Source organism: Mizuhopecten yessoensis, unplaced genomic scaffold (genome assembly GCF_002113885.1).
Source record: "Mizuhopecten yessoensis strain PY_sf001 unplaced genomic scaffold, ASM211388v2 scaffold4227, whole genome shotgun sequence".
Lineage (NCBI taxonomy): Eukaryota > Metazoa > Mollusca > Bivalvia > Pectinida > Pectinidae > Mizuhopecten > Mizuhopecten yessoensis.
This window is the reverse complement of record NW_018405439.1, coordinates 71511-87662: the sequence shown is the minus strand read 5'-3', so window position 1 is coordinate 87662 and position 16152 is coordinate 71511. Positions and strand designations below refer to the sequence as shown.

Here is a 16152-nt window from a genome sequence, read left to right as displayed (position 1 = left end):
GGGGGGGGTGTCAGACCCATCGTTTATACAAAATTGGTTCCCCTTCACTCAAGAATGCTTCAGACCAAATATGGGACAAATCCTTTCATTCCTACAGAAACAGAAGGATGTTAAAGAATTTGCTAAATTTCCCCTATTGGGCCCTGCCCCTCAGCCCCCAGTGGTGTCAGACCCACCATTTATACACAATTTGTATTACAGCATTAGCTCATCGTGGTCCTTTGGAGCAGGTGAGCTAAAAATCCAATACTTGCCAGTCAGTCAATTTATTTCTCTTATCACTCTTAAAAACAAACACAACCTGAAGCCTGGGGAAACCGACATGTTGAATTTGAGAATGATCCCTCTATGAAATAACAATAACAAGTCTTAACTGTTAAAATCCAAGGAGGATTCCTGTAAAACTTACCTATCAGTGCTGCTATCGTTGGATGGATGTCTGTAAAAAGAGAGATTTAATATTTAAAATGACACAACAAAGTTACACCAAGTTATACAACTTATTACCAGTTAACTTTATACCAAAAACAGGATTTAAATTGAAGAGTTGGCTTCATGAACAAGAGATCCCAGAGGGATCTTGGCGCCCACCTTTGTACCATCTTCGTTAGTTCTTTGTCAGTTCGATCTTTTCTCTTCTTTCCTCTAATCTGTTTGATCGAGTCATGTTAACAGTAAATGCCCCTTGAGGTAACTTTTGATCTAAACTTAATACTGATGTGTATGAAAGCCAACCTTCAAAGTGAGTTTGTCATTTCATATATTTACTAGTACAGTACTTAATGTGAAAGAAATAGAATCGACCATTGCAATATGAGAAAGATCTGTTTAGTTCTTCTTTTAATCCATTTTGTTTTTATGATCAGTCTCAAAATATAACATACACAACGAGGGATCAAGGGGAACCTACCTTTAAAATTTGAGAAAGATCTCTCCCATACTTCCCGAGAAATAGCGATAACAAACTTTCAATATCAAAATCAAAGATGGCTGCCTGTCGGCCATGTTGTTTATCCGATCAGTCTCAAAAGTTGCCCTGCCAAGCTCAGGACCAAGTGGAACCTACATTTAAAATTGGAGAAAGATCCCTCTGATACTTCCCGAGAAATAGCGATAACAAACTTTCACTATCAAAATTTAAGATGGCTGCCTGTCGGCCATTGTGTTTATCCGATCAGTCTCAAAAGTTGCCCTGCACAGCAAAGGACCAAGGGGAACCTAAATATAAAATTGGAGAAAGATCCCTCTGATACTTCCCGAGAAATAGCGATAACAAACTTTCAATATCAAAATCCAAGATGGCTGCTTGTCGGCCATGTTGTTTATCCGATCAGTCTCAAAAAACTGCCCTGCACAGCTAGGACCAAGTGGAACCTACATTTAAAATTGGAGAAAGATCCCTCTGGTACTTCTTGAGAAATAGCGATAACAAACTTTCACTATCAAAATCCAATATGGCTGCCTGTCGGCCATGTTTTTTATCCGATCAGTCTCAAAAGTTGCCCTGCCAAGCTCAGGACCAAGGGGAACCTACATATAAAATTGGACAAGATCCCTCTAGTACTTCTTGAGAAATAGCGATAACGAACTTTCACTATCAAAATCCAAGAAGGCTGCGTGTCGGCCATGTTGTTTATCCGATGAATCTCAAAAGTTGCCCTGCCAAGCTCAGGACCAAGTGGAACCTACATATAAAATTGGAGAAAGATCCCTCTGATACTTCCCGAGAAATAGCGATAACAAACTTTCACTATCAAAATTTAAGATGGCTGCCTGTCGGCCATATTGTTTATCCGATCAGTCTCTAAAATTGCCCTGCACAGCTAGGACCAAGTGGAACCTACATTTAAAATTGGAGAAAGATCCCTCTGGTACTTCTTGAGAATTAGCGATAACAAACTTTCACTATCAAAATCCAAGATGGCTGCCTATCGGCCATGTTGTTTATCCGATCAGTCTCAAAAGTTGCCCTGCCAAGCTCAGGACCAAGGGGAACCTACATATAAAATTTGAGAAAGATCCCTCCAGTGCTTTTTGAGAAATAGCGATAACAAACTTTCACTATCAAAATCCAATATGGCTGCCTGTCGGCCATGTTGTTTATCCGATCAGTCTCAAAAGTTGCCCTGCACAGCAAAGGACCAAGGGGAACCTAAATATAAAATTGGAGAAACATCCCTCTGGTACTTCTTGAGAAATAGCGATAACAACTTTTCACTATCAAAACCCAAGATGGCTGCCTGTCGGCAATGTTGTTTATCTGATCAGTCTCAAAAGTTGCCCTGCACAGCAAAGGACCAAGGGGAACCTGCATATAAAATTTGAGAAAGATCCCTTTGGTACTTCTTGAGAAATACCGATAACAAGAATTGTTTACGGAAAGACGACGGACGACGGACGGACGACGGACCACGGACGCAGGGCGATTTGAATAGCCCACCATCAGATGATGGTGGGCTAAAAACTCAACACTCCACAGGTTTTTTTCACAAGACAATATACCCTATTTTTTCATTTCAAAATATTTTGTTCAACACCTTCTCATAATGTACGTACATACCATGACTGTCAATACATGAAACGGTCTATAAATATGATGTTCACGTACGACACTGACCGAGATATCTAATGGAAAGTTAGCTGGACGCACGTAAGAATACACAGACCCACAAGGTATGTACTACACACCCCGACTTTGTATGACAAACTAACAAACAAACACAGGGATCACCTGTACATATTAGTGTTCACACTGCTAACCTCTAATAGGCCGTTGCTGAAGCTCTTCAATTATTTATGAATCCACAAACAGTAAAACACGGTTATAACCAATCCCATCGGACCTACTAAGTTCCTTAAAAAGGTAGTTCCTATCAGGTGAAAAGCTAAATTTTTATGTTCTTTTCAAAAACTTTGCGAAAGGAAATTAAATATAAAACGTTAACACAAATCATCGGGATTATTTGGATTTATCTCGACATATTTCTATATGTACACAATCCGCTCAGCTTGGTGCTTGTTTGAAAAAGTCTCTTATCAGTTTTTGCTGAATTTGTGACGACGTAAAGGTTGCACCTGTACCGACCACGTCCTCGGGATAACGAGACATCTCGTCCATATCAGCACTCGCCCTATCAGCACCCGCCCTCGCCCATATTTCACCTTTGTGACCTTAAAAGTAAGTCAAAGTTATTTTTATTGGCAAACCTTGTCGACTCCACCTGTGGGAGCTTCAAGCCAAAGATAATGATTCTATGCCTTTTGGTTCTTTGTTGAAGAAGTTGTTTGAAGTTTATGACATATGTAACCCTTGACATTGAAATATGTCAAGGTCATTTTTCATTTGCAAACCTCGTAGGGCTCTATCCTTATAAGCTACCAGCCAAATATTAAGGTTCTATACCTTTCAGTTCTTCAGAAGAAGTCATTTCAAGTGTATGACATATTTGTCCCCTGTTACCTTGAAAGTAAGTCAAGGTCATTTTCATTCTTAAACTTTGTCCGGCTCTTACCAACAAAACTTTAAGCCAAATATCATGACTCTAGGCCTGTTCATTCCTTAAAATAAATTGTTTAAAGGAAAAGTTGATGGACTACAGATGGACGAACAGATGCAGCAGCATGGCATAAGCTCACTAGCCCTTTGGGCAGGTGAGCTAAAAAATAAGACAAACAGACACTGTTCACACAGCTTACCTCTAATAGGCTGCCGCTGACGCTTATTATCTTCAATTCTCCTTCGTTTGGCTTCTGATTGACCTGAAAGACAAAAAAGAAATTAGATAAATTATAAAACTTGACCACCCGTACAAGTCAAGAGATTTTCTTGAACAAGACAAGTTCAGCATGTTAGAACCCTGGACCCTGATGTCACATACAACGATAATGTGACTCAGTTAGATCCGTACTCCTCTGTATATCATCTATAAAACAGCTACACATGTACCACATACAGTAAAACACGGTTATAACCAATCCCATGGGACCTACTAAGTTCCTTATAAAGGTAGTCCTATTACGTGAATAGCAAAAATTTTATGTTCTTTTTAAAAACTTTGCGATAGGAAATTATATATGAAATAACGTAAATACAAATCATCGGGAATATTTGGATTTATCTCTGCATATTATTATATGTACACAATCCGCTCAGCTCGTCCATATCAGCACTCGCCCTACCAACACTGATAATTGAATCTATCTACCTCCTCATTGTCATCCTCTTCATTGCCAGACCAAGAGACCCAGTGGTCCTGCATCGCTCACCTGCTGTTTTTCTTACACTTTAAAGCTAAGCCAGGTCAAATTCACTAAATTAGTCTAAATAAAGTTGTAGGATAAATACCCTAACCAATATTTCAAACAACCTGTTATGAGATTTTATCACATTTTATCCAGTGACCTTAAACATTTTAAAACTCATTTAGCTGAACAAACTCAGTAGCTCTAGGTAAATAATCCGATTTAACATCACCTTGTGGCTCTTGGTAATTGAGAGAAAGTCATTTGCAATTTTTGCCATATTTCACCTTTGTAACCTTAAAAGTAAGTCAAAGTTATTTTTATTTGCAAACCTTGTCGACTCCATCTGTGGGAGCTTCAAGCCAAAAATAATGATTCTATGCATTTTGGTTCTTCAGAAGAAGTTGTTTGAAGTTTATGACATATTTGACCCTTGACATTGAAAGTATGTCAAGGTCATTTTCATTCGTAAACTTGGTAGGGTTCCATCCTAATAAGCTACCAGCCAAATATTAAGGTTCTATACCTTTCAGTTCTTCAGAAGAAGTCATTTCAAGTGTTTGACATATTTGACCCCTGTTACCTTGAAAGTAAGTCAAGGTCATTTTCGTTCTCAAACTTTGTTGGCTCCTACCAACAAAACTTTTAGCCAAATATCATGACTCTAGGTCTGTACATTCCTTAAAATAAATTGTTTAAAGGAAAAGTTGATGGACTACAGATGGACGAACAGACGCAGCAGCATGGCATAAGCTCACTAGCCCTTTGGGCAGGTGAGCTAAAAAAAATAGACAAACAGACACTGTTCACACAGCTTACCTCCAATACGCCGCCGCTGACGCTTATTATCTTCAATTCTCCTTCGTTTGGCTTCTGATTGACCTGAAAGACAAAAAAGAAATTTGATAAATTACAAAACTTGACCACCCGTACAAGTCAAGAGATTTTCTCGAACAAGACAAGTTCAGCATGTTAGAACCCTGGATCCTGACGTCGCATACAACGATAATGGGACTCAGTTAGATCCGTACTCCTCTGTATTTAGATCCGTACTCCTCTGTATATCATCTTTAAATGAGTTACACATGTACCACATACAGTAAAACACGGTTATAAGCAATCCCATGGGACCTAATAAGTTCCTTATAAAGGTTGTTCCTATCAGGTGAAATCTTTGTCAAAACTTTGCGATAGGAAATTTTATATAAAACAACGTAAACACAAATCATCGGGAATGTTTGGATTTATCTCGACATATTTCAATATGTACACAATCCGCTCAGCTTGGTGCTCGTTTGAAAAAGTCTGTTATCACTTTTTGCTGGAATTTGTGACGACGCAAAGGTTACACCTGTACCGACCACGTCCTCGAGAAAACAAGGCATCTAGTGAAAACTCGTGCTAGCAGCACTGATGACTTATTCTACCTCCTCTCCCTCAACCTCCACCTCCACTGATGACTTATTCTACCTCCTCTCCCTCAACCTCCACCTCCTCCTCCTCACTATTAGAACAAGATACCTGATTGGCCTGCATCGCTCACCTGGTATTAATGTCACACTTGTAATCTTTGAAGTGGACTAAAATAGTGTTTGATTCAAAAGAACCTATTAAAACATTCAAACATATGACCCTTGTGACTTAGAAAGTCGAACAAGGACATTAAGTTGAACACATTTTATAGCCTTTCATCCCAGCATGATTTTGGCCAAATATCATTACCCCGGACCTTTTGTCTATTCAGAAAAAGTTTTTTCAACATATTTGACATTTGAACAAATTTGGTAGCCCTTCTTCGCAGCATGTCACTGGCCAAGTATCATCACCCTTGGAATTTTAGTTATTCGTAAGAAGTTGTTTATAGGATATAAACATTGACCCTGTGACCTTGAATAAAGGTCAAAGTCATTCATTTGAACAAACTTGGTAGCCTTCAATACCGTCATGTTACTGGCCAAATATCATCTGCCTGGGCATTTTTGTTATTCAGAAGAAGTTGATTATAGGTTTTCAACATATTTGACCCATGTGTTCTTGAATATAGGTCAAGGTCATTCATTTGAACGAACTTGGTAGCCCTTCATCCCAGTATATCACGGACCAAATATCAACATCATAGAATTTTTCGTTATTCAGAAGAAGTTGTTTATAGGTTTCAAACATATTTGACACAAGTGACTTCGATTATAAGGTAATGTGACTCATTTGAACAATTTTGTAGCACTAATCACACCTGCATGTTACTGGCCAAATATTATTATCCTGGACCTCCTGATTATTTGGAAGAAGTTGCTAAAAGTTTTAAAACATATTTGACCCCTGTGACCTTGGATATAAGTAAAGGTCATTTGTGTGAACAAACTTAATAGAAGCACTTCATTGCAGCATGTTACCAGCCAAATATCATCCTGGGCCTTCTGGGTATTTAGAAGTTGTCAAAAGATTGAAGCGAGATTCAGAGGGGTTACAAAAGATATAGTCCAATCTTTACAAAGACTAGCGTAGCAGCGTCTGTGGCAATCGTGGGCACAAATGTTACAAATACTTCAGCAACACCACTTGCACCCAAGTTTAAGCGTCCAGTCCGGGTCAGTGGTCAGTAAGGAATCGAAAGAGACCAACAGCAAGATAAATATGTGCTGTTTAAAGGTCATATCTGATTTTTTGTGTTAACAATTTTGTTTGTGTCTATTTATAGTCTCCAGGTTTTATCTTTACGTCCACACTATCAATTTTTGTTTGTGATAACATTCTTATTGCTGTGGTATTGCTGAGTGTTGTATAACCTTTAAATTCCTTTAATATCAAACAAGAGGCCCATAGGGCCTGTATCGCTCACCTGGATATCTAAGCAATCATGGCAGAATATTCTCCAAATGAGATCCATGGGAATATGCCAGACCCCAAGGCCAATCCTTGTAGCATATATATCTGTATTCAATTTTCATGCCCAGCAATTTTATGTATGGTTATGGGGTGGGGATCTCAACTGTTTCCAATCTGTGACTCAGAAACTAAGTCCCTATGGTTGTGGCCAGACCCCAGGATCAATTCTAATATCATGACTGCATTTGTCTCTTTTTGCCCAGCATTTGTATATATATTTTTGGGGTGGGGATCTCAACCGTTTCAAAGTTATGACCCAGGGGTTAAGTCTGCAAGGGTGGGGCAAACCCTGGGGTCAATTCTAATATCATGACTGCATTTGTCTCTTTATGCCCAACAATTGTATATATAGTTTTGGGGTGGGGATCTTAACCATTTCGAAGTTATGACCCAGGGGTTAAGTCTCCAAGGGTGGGGCAAGGCCATCCTGGAAGCATATGTGCATTCATCTCTTTATACTCTTCATTTGTCTATATGGTTATAGGTCAGGGATCTCAACTGTTTCCAAGCTGTGACTAAGAAACTAGGTCCCTAGGGGTTCGGTCAGACCCCAGGGTATATTCTAGTATCGTGACTGCATTCGTCTCTTTATGTCCAGCATTTGTATATATAGTTTTGGGGTGGGGATCTCAACCGTTTTTAAGTTATGGCCCAAGGACTATGTTTCAGACAATATACCCTATTTTTTCATTTCAAAATATTTTGTTCAACACCTTCTCATAATGTACGTACATACCATGACTGTCAATACATGAAACGGTCTATAAATATGATGTTCACGTACGACACTGACCGAGATATCTAATGGAAAGTTAGCTGGACGTACGTAAGAATACACAGACCCACAAGGTATGTACTACACACCCTGACTTTGTATGACAAACTAACAAACAAACACAGGGATCACCTGTACATATATGTGTTCACACTGCTAATCTCTAATAGGCCGTTGCTGAAGCTCTTCAATTATTTATGAATCCATAAACAGTAAAACACGGTTATAACCAATCCCATAGGACCTATTAAGTTCCTTATAAAGGTAGTTCCTATCAGGTGAAAAGCTAAATTTTTATGTTCTTTTTAAAAACTTTGCGAAAGGAAATTAAATATAAAACGTTAACACAAATCATCGGGATTATTTGAATTTATCTCGACATATTTCTATATGTACACAATCCGCACAGCTTGGTGCTTGTTTGAAAAAGTCTGTTATCACTTTTTGCTGGAATTTGTGACGACGTAAAGGTTACACCTGTAGCGACCACGTCCTCGGGATAACGAGACATCTCGTCCATATCAGCACTCGCCCTCACCCATATTTCACCTTTGTCACCTTAAAAGTAAGTCAAAGTTATTTTTATTGACAAACCTTGTAGACTCCACCTGTGGGAGCTTCAAGCCAAAAATAATGATTCTATGCCTTTTGGTTCTTTGTTGAAGAAGTTGTTTGAAGTTTATGACATATGAAACCCTTGACATTGAAATATGTCAAGGTCATTTTCATTTGCAAACTTGGTAGGGCTCTATCCTTATAAGCTACCAGCCACATATTAAGGTTCTATACCTTTCAGTTCTTCAGAAGAAGTCATTTCAAGTGTTTGACATATTTGTCCCCTGTTACCTTGAAAGTAAGTCAAGGTCAATTTCATTCTCAAACTTTGTCCGGCTCTTACCAACAAAACTTTTAGCCAAATAGCATGACTCTAGGCCTGTTCATTCCTTAAAATAAATTGTTAAAAGGAAAAGTTGATGGACTACAGATGGTCGGACAGACACAGCACCATGGCATAAACTCACTATCCCTTTGGGCAGGTGAGCTAAAAATTAGACAAAAAACACTGTTCACACAGCTTACCTCTAATACGCTGTGGCCGACGCTTATTACCTCCAATTCTCCATCGTTTGGCTTCTGATTGACCTGGAAGTCAAAAAAGAAATTAAGATAAGTTACAAAACTTGACCACCCGTACAAGTCAAAGATTTTTTTTTGAACAAGACAAGTTCAGCATGTATAGAACCCTGGACCCTGATGTCACATGCAACGATAATGGGACTCTGTTAGATCCGTACTCCTCTGTATATCATCTATAAAACAGCTACACATGTACCACATACAGTAAAACACAGTTATAACCAATCCCATAGGACCTATTAAGTTCCTTATAAAGGTAGTTCCTATCAGGTGAATAGCAAAACTTTTATGTTCTTTTTAAAAACTTTTCGATACTAAATTATACATAAAACGTTAACACAAATCATCGGGAATGTTTGGATTTATCTCGACATATTTCTCTATGTACACAATCCGCTCAGCTTGGTGCTCGTTTGAAAAAGTCTGTTATCACTTTTTGCTGGAATTTGTGACTGGGAAAGGTTACACCTGTACCGACCACGTCCTCGAGAAAACAATGTCACTTTTGTAATCTTTAAAGTGGACTAAAATAGTGTTTGATTCAAAAGAACCTATTAAAACATTTAAACATATGACCCTTGTGACTTTGAAAGTCAAACAAGGACATTAAGTTGAACACATTTTATAGCCTTTCATCCCAGCATGATTTTGGCCAAATATCATTACCCCAGACCTTTTGGTTATTCAGAAAAAGTTGTGTAAAGATGTCAACATATTTGACATTTGAACAAATTTGGTAGCCTTTCTTCGCAGCATGTCACTGGCCAAGTATCGTCACCCTTGGCATTTTAGTTATTCGTAAAAAGTTGTTTATAGGATATAAACATTGACCCTTTGACCTTGAATATAGGTCAAAGTCATTTATTTGAACAAATTTGGTAGCCTTCAATACCATCATGTTACTGGCCAAATATCATCTGCCTGGGCATTTTTGTTATTCAGAAGAAGTTGATTATAGGTTTTCAACATATTTGACCCATGTGTTCTTGAATATAGGTCAAGGTCATTTATTTGAACGAACTTGGTAGCCTTTCATCCCAGTATATCACTGGCCAAATATCAACATCATAGGGTGCTTGGTTATTCAGAAGAAGTTGTTTATAGGTTTTAAACATATTTGACCCTAGTGACTTCGATTATAAGTTAATAAGTTAATGTGACTCATCCCTGCATGTTACTGGCTAAATATTATCACCCTGGACCTTCTGGTTATTCAGAAGAAGTTGCTAAAAGTTTTAAAACATATTTTACCCCTGTGACCTTGAATATAAGTAAAGGTCATTCATGTGAACAAACTAAGAAGCACTTCATCGCAGCATGTTACCAGCCAAATATCATCACCCTGGGCCTTCTGGTTATTCAGAAGAAGTTGTTTAAAGGTTTTAAACATATTTGACCACTGTGACCTTGAATATGGGCAAAGGTCATGCATTTGAACAAACTTGGTAGCCCTCCATCCTAGCATGCTACTGACCGAATATCATCACCCTAAGCCTCTTGGTTTGCGAGAAGAAGTTGTTTAAAGTAAAAAGTTGGCACCTGAATCAGACCACGACATAAGCTCATTTGGCTGTTTTGGCCAAGCGAGCTAAAAATCCACTATATTGACCATGACCTCAGCAGCGTCAGTCTCAACTCAAAACTTAGATTGTCATCGAAAACATCATTCACTGTAATCCGTAGTCTAACTTATGATGTACAAAGTATATCAATTAATGTTGGTTGACAACCAAATACCTATATTGTAACCAAAAACACAACTCTGTGTTCTTTAGTAATACAAAGTGTATAAAAGCAAGTAGCTGACAGTTGCCCCTCGGGCACCTTTTGGTGACCATGGTCGAGATCACTGCAGTCTGGCGCGTGACTTCCGATAACAGAAATTGGGTTTGTACTTTAGTGTTAAAATAACACTGAATTTCAACTGAGGGGACCACTGATTTGCTTCGTAATAGACAATAATTCGCTATAGAAAATTCACACTATGATCATATTACATAGAATTAAGAGGGAAATAAGCTTGGAAACCAGAGTCAGTTTGCAATTACCAGAAAGTCATAATAAGCATATTCGTGTTTAACTTGTTTTACTGTATACAGTATATTAAACTTGTCTAAACCGGATATCACCGAGACCAAACTATTTGTCCGGTTTACACAGGTGTCCGGTTTATACAGGGTCGGCATGTCATTTTTTTAAATACAATAATGTAGTGTTTTGCATACGATCTGTAAACAAGTGTGTCAACATAAACAGAGAAATGAATCAATTGCAATGTTTAATTATTTACAAAATATACAGTATATAATACAAATGAAGGGCAACCCAACATTGGATAGCGCTGATTTGTTTAGAACGTGTTCGCTTTAGATTGTAGCCGGCCGAGAGAAGTTCAGGACTGGAATGAACTGTTTTTTTTACATGGATTACTATGCCAACTTTTGTGAAACAACGCCGGTTTTCGGAATTGACAGGGTCCGGTTTATACAAGGGTTTAACTGAAATGATTATATAGGGAATATGCCAGGACCACAAATCACAGCCAGTTTAGACAGGGATCCAGATTAAACAGGGGCCGGATTGGACAGGTTATACTGTATATATAGAAACCCCCGAATATGTGTCACAAACACCTACACATGAATCACCTACACATGTAACACCTACACATGTATCAACCACACATAAATCACCTACACATGTATCACCTACACATGTAACACTTACACATGAATATCTCTATGGCCTTGTGGAAATACAAAAGGAACGGGACAAACATTAAGTTCCCCTCAAAATGGTAGGGGCATGGAAAGTACTTAACACAACAAACCTGTGGAGTGTTGCTCTCTTTGTCGTTTGGCTTGTGGTGGTCCTGTAAATAAAAGAACAACAATGGCATATAATCAACATAGACTTTGTTGAAGATTCACTTGGTAACATTCTTTATAATCAGTCCCCTATCAGTTCCCTGGGAAGGGCGACTATAGGTTTGCACTTCTTTGACCTTAACTTTTGAAAAAGTTTGTCCAGGGCATATCTTCTATACTTTTTCACCTGGAGAAACCTGATTTGGTGAACAATATGACATCTTTGATTGGGGGAGTGCAGAGTGCAAGAATTAGGTCACTGTGATGCATGACCTTTGACCTTTAATTTTGGAAAAGTTACAGTATACTATTTCACCTGGATAACCATATTTGGTGTTCAAGGACATCTTGGGAAAGCGCTGTGCAGAGTGCAAGAAGAAGGGCACTATGACCTCACTGTGACCTTTGCTTTGACCTTTGACATTACCGTTTGAAAAAGTTTGTCCGGGGCATATCTTTTAGAAATTGTTACCGGTGGGGGACTCTGGATTGCCTTGCAATACTTTACCTTGTTCTTTATTAAATGATTAACAGCTCATTGGTCTGTGTATGTATACTGATTGTTCTGATATGATTAATTTCAAATGCTTATTTCAATTGGAACACATTTTATAGCCTTTCATCCCAGCAGATTTTGGCCAGATATCATTACCCCAGACCTTTTGGTTATTCAGAAAAAGTTGTGTAAAGATTTCAATATATTTGACATTTGAACAAATTTGGTAGCCCTTCTTCGCAGCATGTCACTGGCCAAGTATCGTCACCCTTGGCATTTTAGTTATTTGTAAAAAGTTGTTTATAGGATATAAACATTGACCCTGTGACCTTGAATATAGGTCAAAGTCATTCATTTGAACAAACTTGGTAGCCTTTAATACCAGCATGTTACTGGCCAAATATCATCACCCAAGGCATTTTTATTATTTAGAAGAAGTTGATTATAGGTTTTTCAACATATTTGATCATGTGTTCTTGAATCTAGGTTAAGATCATTCATTTGAACGAATTTGGTAGCCCTTTATCCAAGCATATCACTGGCTATATATCAACATCACAGGATTTTTGGTTATTCAGAAGAAGTTGTTTATAGGTTTTAAACATATTTGACACAAGTGACTTTGATTATCAGTTAATGCGACTCATTTGAACAATTTTGTAGCACTAATCACACCTGCATGTTACTGGCCGAATATTATTATCCTGGACCTCCTGATTATTTGGAAGAAGTTGCTAAAAGTTTTAAAACATATTTGACCCCTGTGACCTTGGATATAAGTAAAGGTCATTTGTGTGAACAAACTTAATAGAAGCACTTCATTGCAGCATGTTACCAGCCAAATATCACCCTGGGCCTTCTGGGTATTTAGAAGTTGTCAAAAAATTGAAGCGAGATTCAGAGGGGTTACAAAAGATAGGTTATACTGTATATATAGAAACCCCCGAATATGTGTCACAAACACCTACACATGAATCACCTACACATGTAACACCTACACATGTATCACCCACACATGTATCATCACTTAGTTCCAGAGAAGTCGCTTAAAGCAATATAGCCCAATAACCCTTTTTGGCCCCATCCCTCAGCCCCGTGGGGGGTCAGCCCAACCATTTGTACAATTTTGAATCTCCACAACCTAGGGATGCTTCCAGTCTAATATGGTTGATATTCATAACTTCGTTCCAGAGAAGAAGTCGCTTAAAGCAATATAGCCAAATAACCCTTTTTGGCCCCACCCCTCAGCCCCCTGGGGGGTCAGCCCAATCCTTTGTACAATTTTGAATCTCCACAACCTAGGGATGCTTCCAGTCTAATATGGTTGATATCCATAACTTCGTTCCAGAGAAGAAGTCGCTTAAAGCAATATAGCCAAATAACCCTTTTTGGCCCCACCCCTCAGCCCCCTGGGGGGTCAGCCCAACCATTTGTACAATTTTGAATCACCACAACCTAGGGATGCTTCCAGTCTAATATGGTTGATATCCATCACTTAGTTCCCGAGAAGTCGCTTAAAGCAATATAGCCCAATAACCCTTTTTGGCCCCCTCCCTCAGCCCCCTGGGGGGTCAGCCCAACCATTTGTACAATTTTGAATCTCCACAACCTAGGGATGCTTCCAGTCTAATATGGTTGATATTCATAACTTCGTTCCAGAGAAGAAGTCGCTTAAAGCAATATAGCCAAATAACCCTTTTTGGCCCCACCCCTCAGCCCCCTGGGGGGTCAGCCCCACCATTTGTACAATTTTGAATCCCCAACACCTAGGGATGCTTCCAGTCTAATATGGTTGATATCCATAACTTCGTTCCAGAGAAGAAGTCGCTTAAAGCAATATAGCCAAATAACCCTTTTTGGCCCCACCCCTCAGCCCCCTGGGGGGTCAGCCCAACCATTTGTACAATTTTGAATCTCCACAACCTAGGGTTGCTTCCAGTCTAATATGGTTGATATCCATAACTTCGTTCCAGAGAAGAAGTCGCTTAAAGCAATATAGCCAAATAACCCTTTTTGGCCCCACCCCTCAGCCCCCTGGGGGGTCAGCCCCACCATTTGTACAATTTTGAATCCCCAACACCTAGGGATGCTTCCAGTCTAATATGGTTGATATCCATAACTTCGTTCCAGAGAAGAAGTCGCTTAAAGCAATATAGCCAAATAACCCTTTTTGGCCCCACCCCTCAGCCCCCTGGGGGGTCAGCCCCACCATTTGTACAATTTTGAATCCCCAACACCTAGGGATGCTTCCAGTCTAATATGGTTGATATCCATCACTTAGTTCCAGAGAAGTCGCTTAAAGCAATATAGCCCAATAACCCTTTTTGGCCCCATCCCTCAGCCCCCTGGGGGGTCAGCCCAATCCTTTGTACAATTTTGAATCTCCACAACCTAGGGTTGCTTCCAGTCTAATATGGTTGATATCCATCACTTCGTTCCAGAGAAGAAGTCGCTTAAAGCAGTTTAGCCAAATTGCCCCCTTTTTGCCCCGCCCCTCAGCCCCCTGGGGGGTCTGCCCAACCATTTGTACAATTTTGAATCACCACAACCTAGGGATGCTTCCAGTCTAATATGGTTGATATCCATAACTTCGTTCCAGAGAAGAAGTCGCTTAAAGCAATATAGCCCAATAACCCTTTTTGGCCCCCTCCCTCAGCCCCCTGGGGGGTCGGCCCAACCATTTGTACAATTTTGAATCCCCACTACCTAGGGATGCTTCCAGTCTAATTTAGTTAAGTTCCAATCAGTGGATAAGAAGAAGAAGTCGTTTTAAGAAATTGTTGAAGGACGGAAGACGGACGACGGATGGACGGACGACGGTATGGCATAATGCTCACCTTGGTCCTTTGGACCAGGTGAGCTAAAAAACAATAGGTGACATTGTGTGTATTGCCAAATATTGACTTATTGAATGGAAAACAATTTGCAAGATATTGATGTTTCAATAATGAACAATTGTCCTCATTTTTGTTCTCAAAAGTCCTAAATAACCATCTCCAGTCATTTAGAATTACAATTTTTTTCAGGACAGCCCCCTTAAAAGAGAGGAGGGGTACCTGACCCCCTCTCGTGGTCTCCCCCTGGCTCGGGCCTTCGGCCGCCAGGCCCTTATGGCGCACAAACTAATCCACTCAAACACAAAATAGGTATATCAAATTATGGCCTAGGAAAATCCCTGATCACCTACACATGCACCACCTACACATGTAACAGGTGTAGGTGTTACATGTGTAGGTATTATAGGTGTAGATGATGCACGTGTAAGTGATACATATGTAGGTGATACATGTGTAGTTGATACATGTGTAGGGGATACATGTGTAGGTGATGCATGTGTAGATGATGCATGTGTAGGTGGTGATACATGTGTAGGGGATACATGTGTAGGTGGTGATACATGTGTAGATGATGCATGTGTAGGTGGTGATACATGTGTAGCTGATACATGTGTAGGGGCTGCATGTGTAGGTGATGCATGTGTAGATGATGCAGGTGTAAGTGATACATGCAGCACCTACACATGCAACACCTACACATGCAGCACCTGCACATGTATCACCTACACATGTATCACTTACACGTGCATCATCTACACCTATAACACCTACACATGTAACACCTACACCTGTTACACCTACACATGTAACACCTACACATGTATCACCTACACATGCGGCACCTACACATGTATCAGCTACACATGTATCACTTACACATCTAACACCTACACATGTATCATCTACACATGC

The 16152-nt window shown here is 39.5% G+C and overlaps 1 protein-coding gene across 1 annotated transcript in view; it reads right to left on the bottom strand.

Annotated features, from left to right (window-relative positions):
• Positions 1-16152, bottom strand: part of LOC110448732 — a 55589-nt gene that overhangs the window by 6304 nt on the left and 33133 nt on the right. Inside the window, exons 5-9 of the mRNA XM_021495125.1 lie at positions 11871-11912; positions 8984-9046; positions 5062-5124; positions 3697-3759; positions 410-439 (exon numbers count right to left, since the gene is read on the bottom strand). Of these exons, the coding sequence (XP_021350800.1) occupies positions 410-439; positions 3697-3759; positions 5062-5124; positions 8984-9046; positions 11871-11912 (261 nt within the window). The remainder of the gene's footprint in view (positions 1-409; positions 440-3696; positions 3760-5061; positions 5125-8983; positions 9047-11870; positions 11913-16152) is intronic.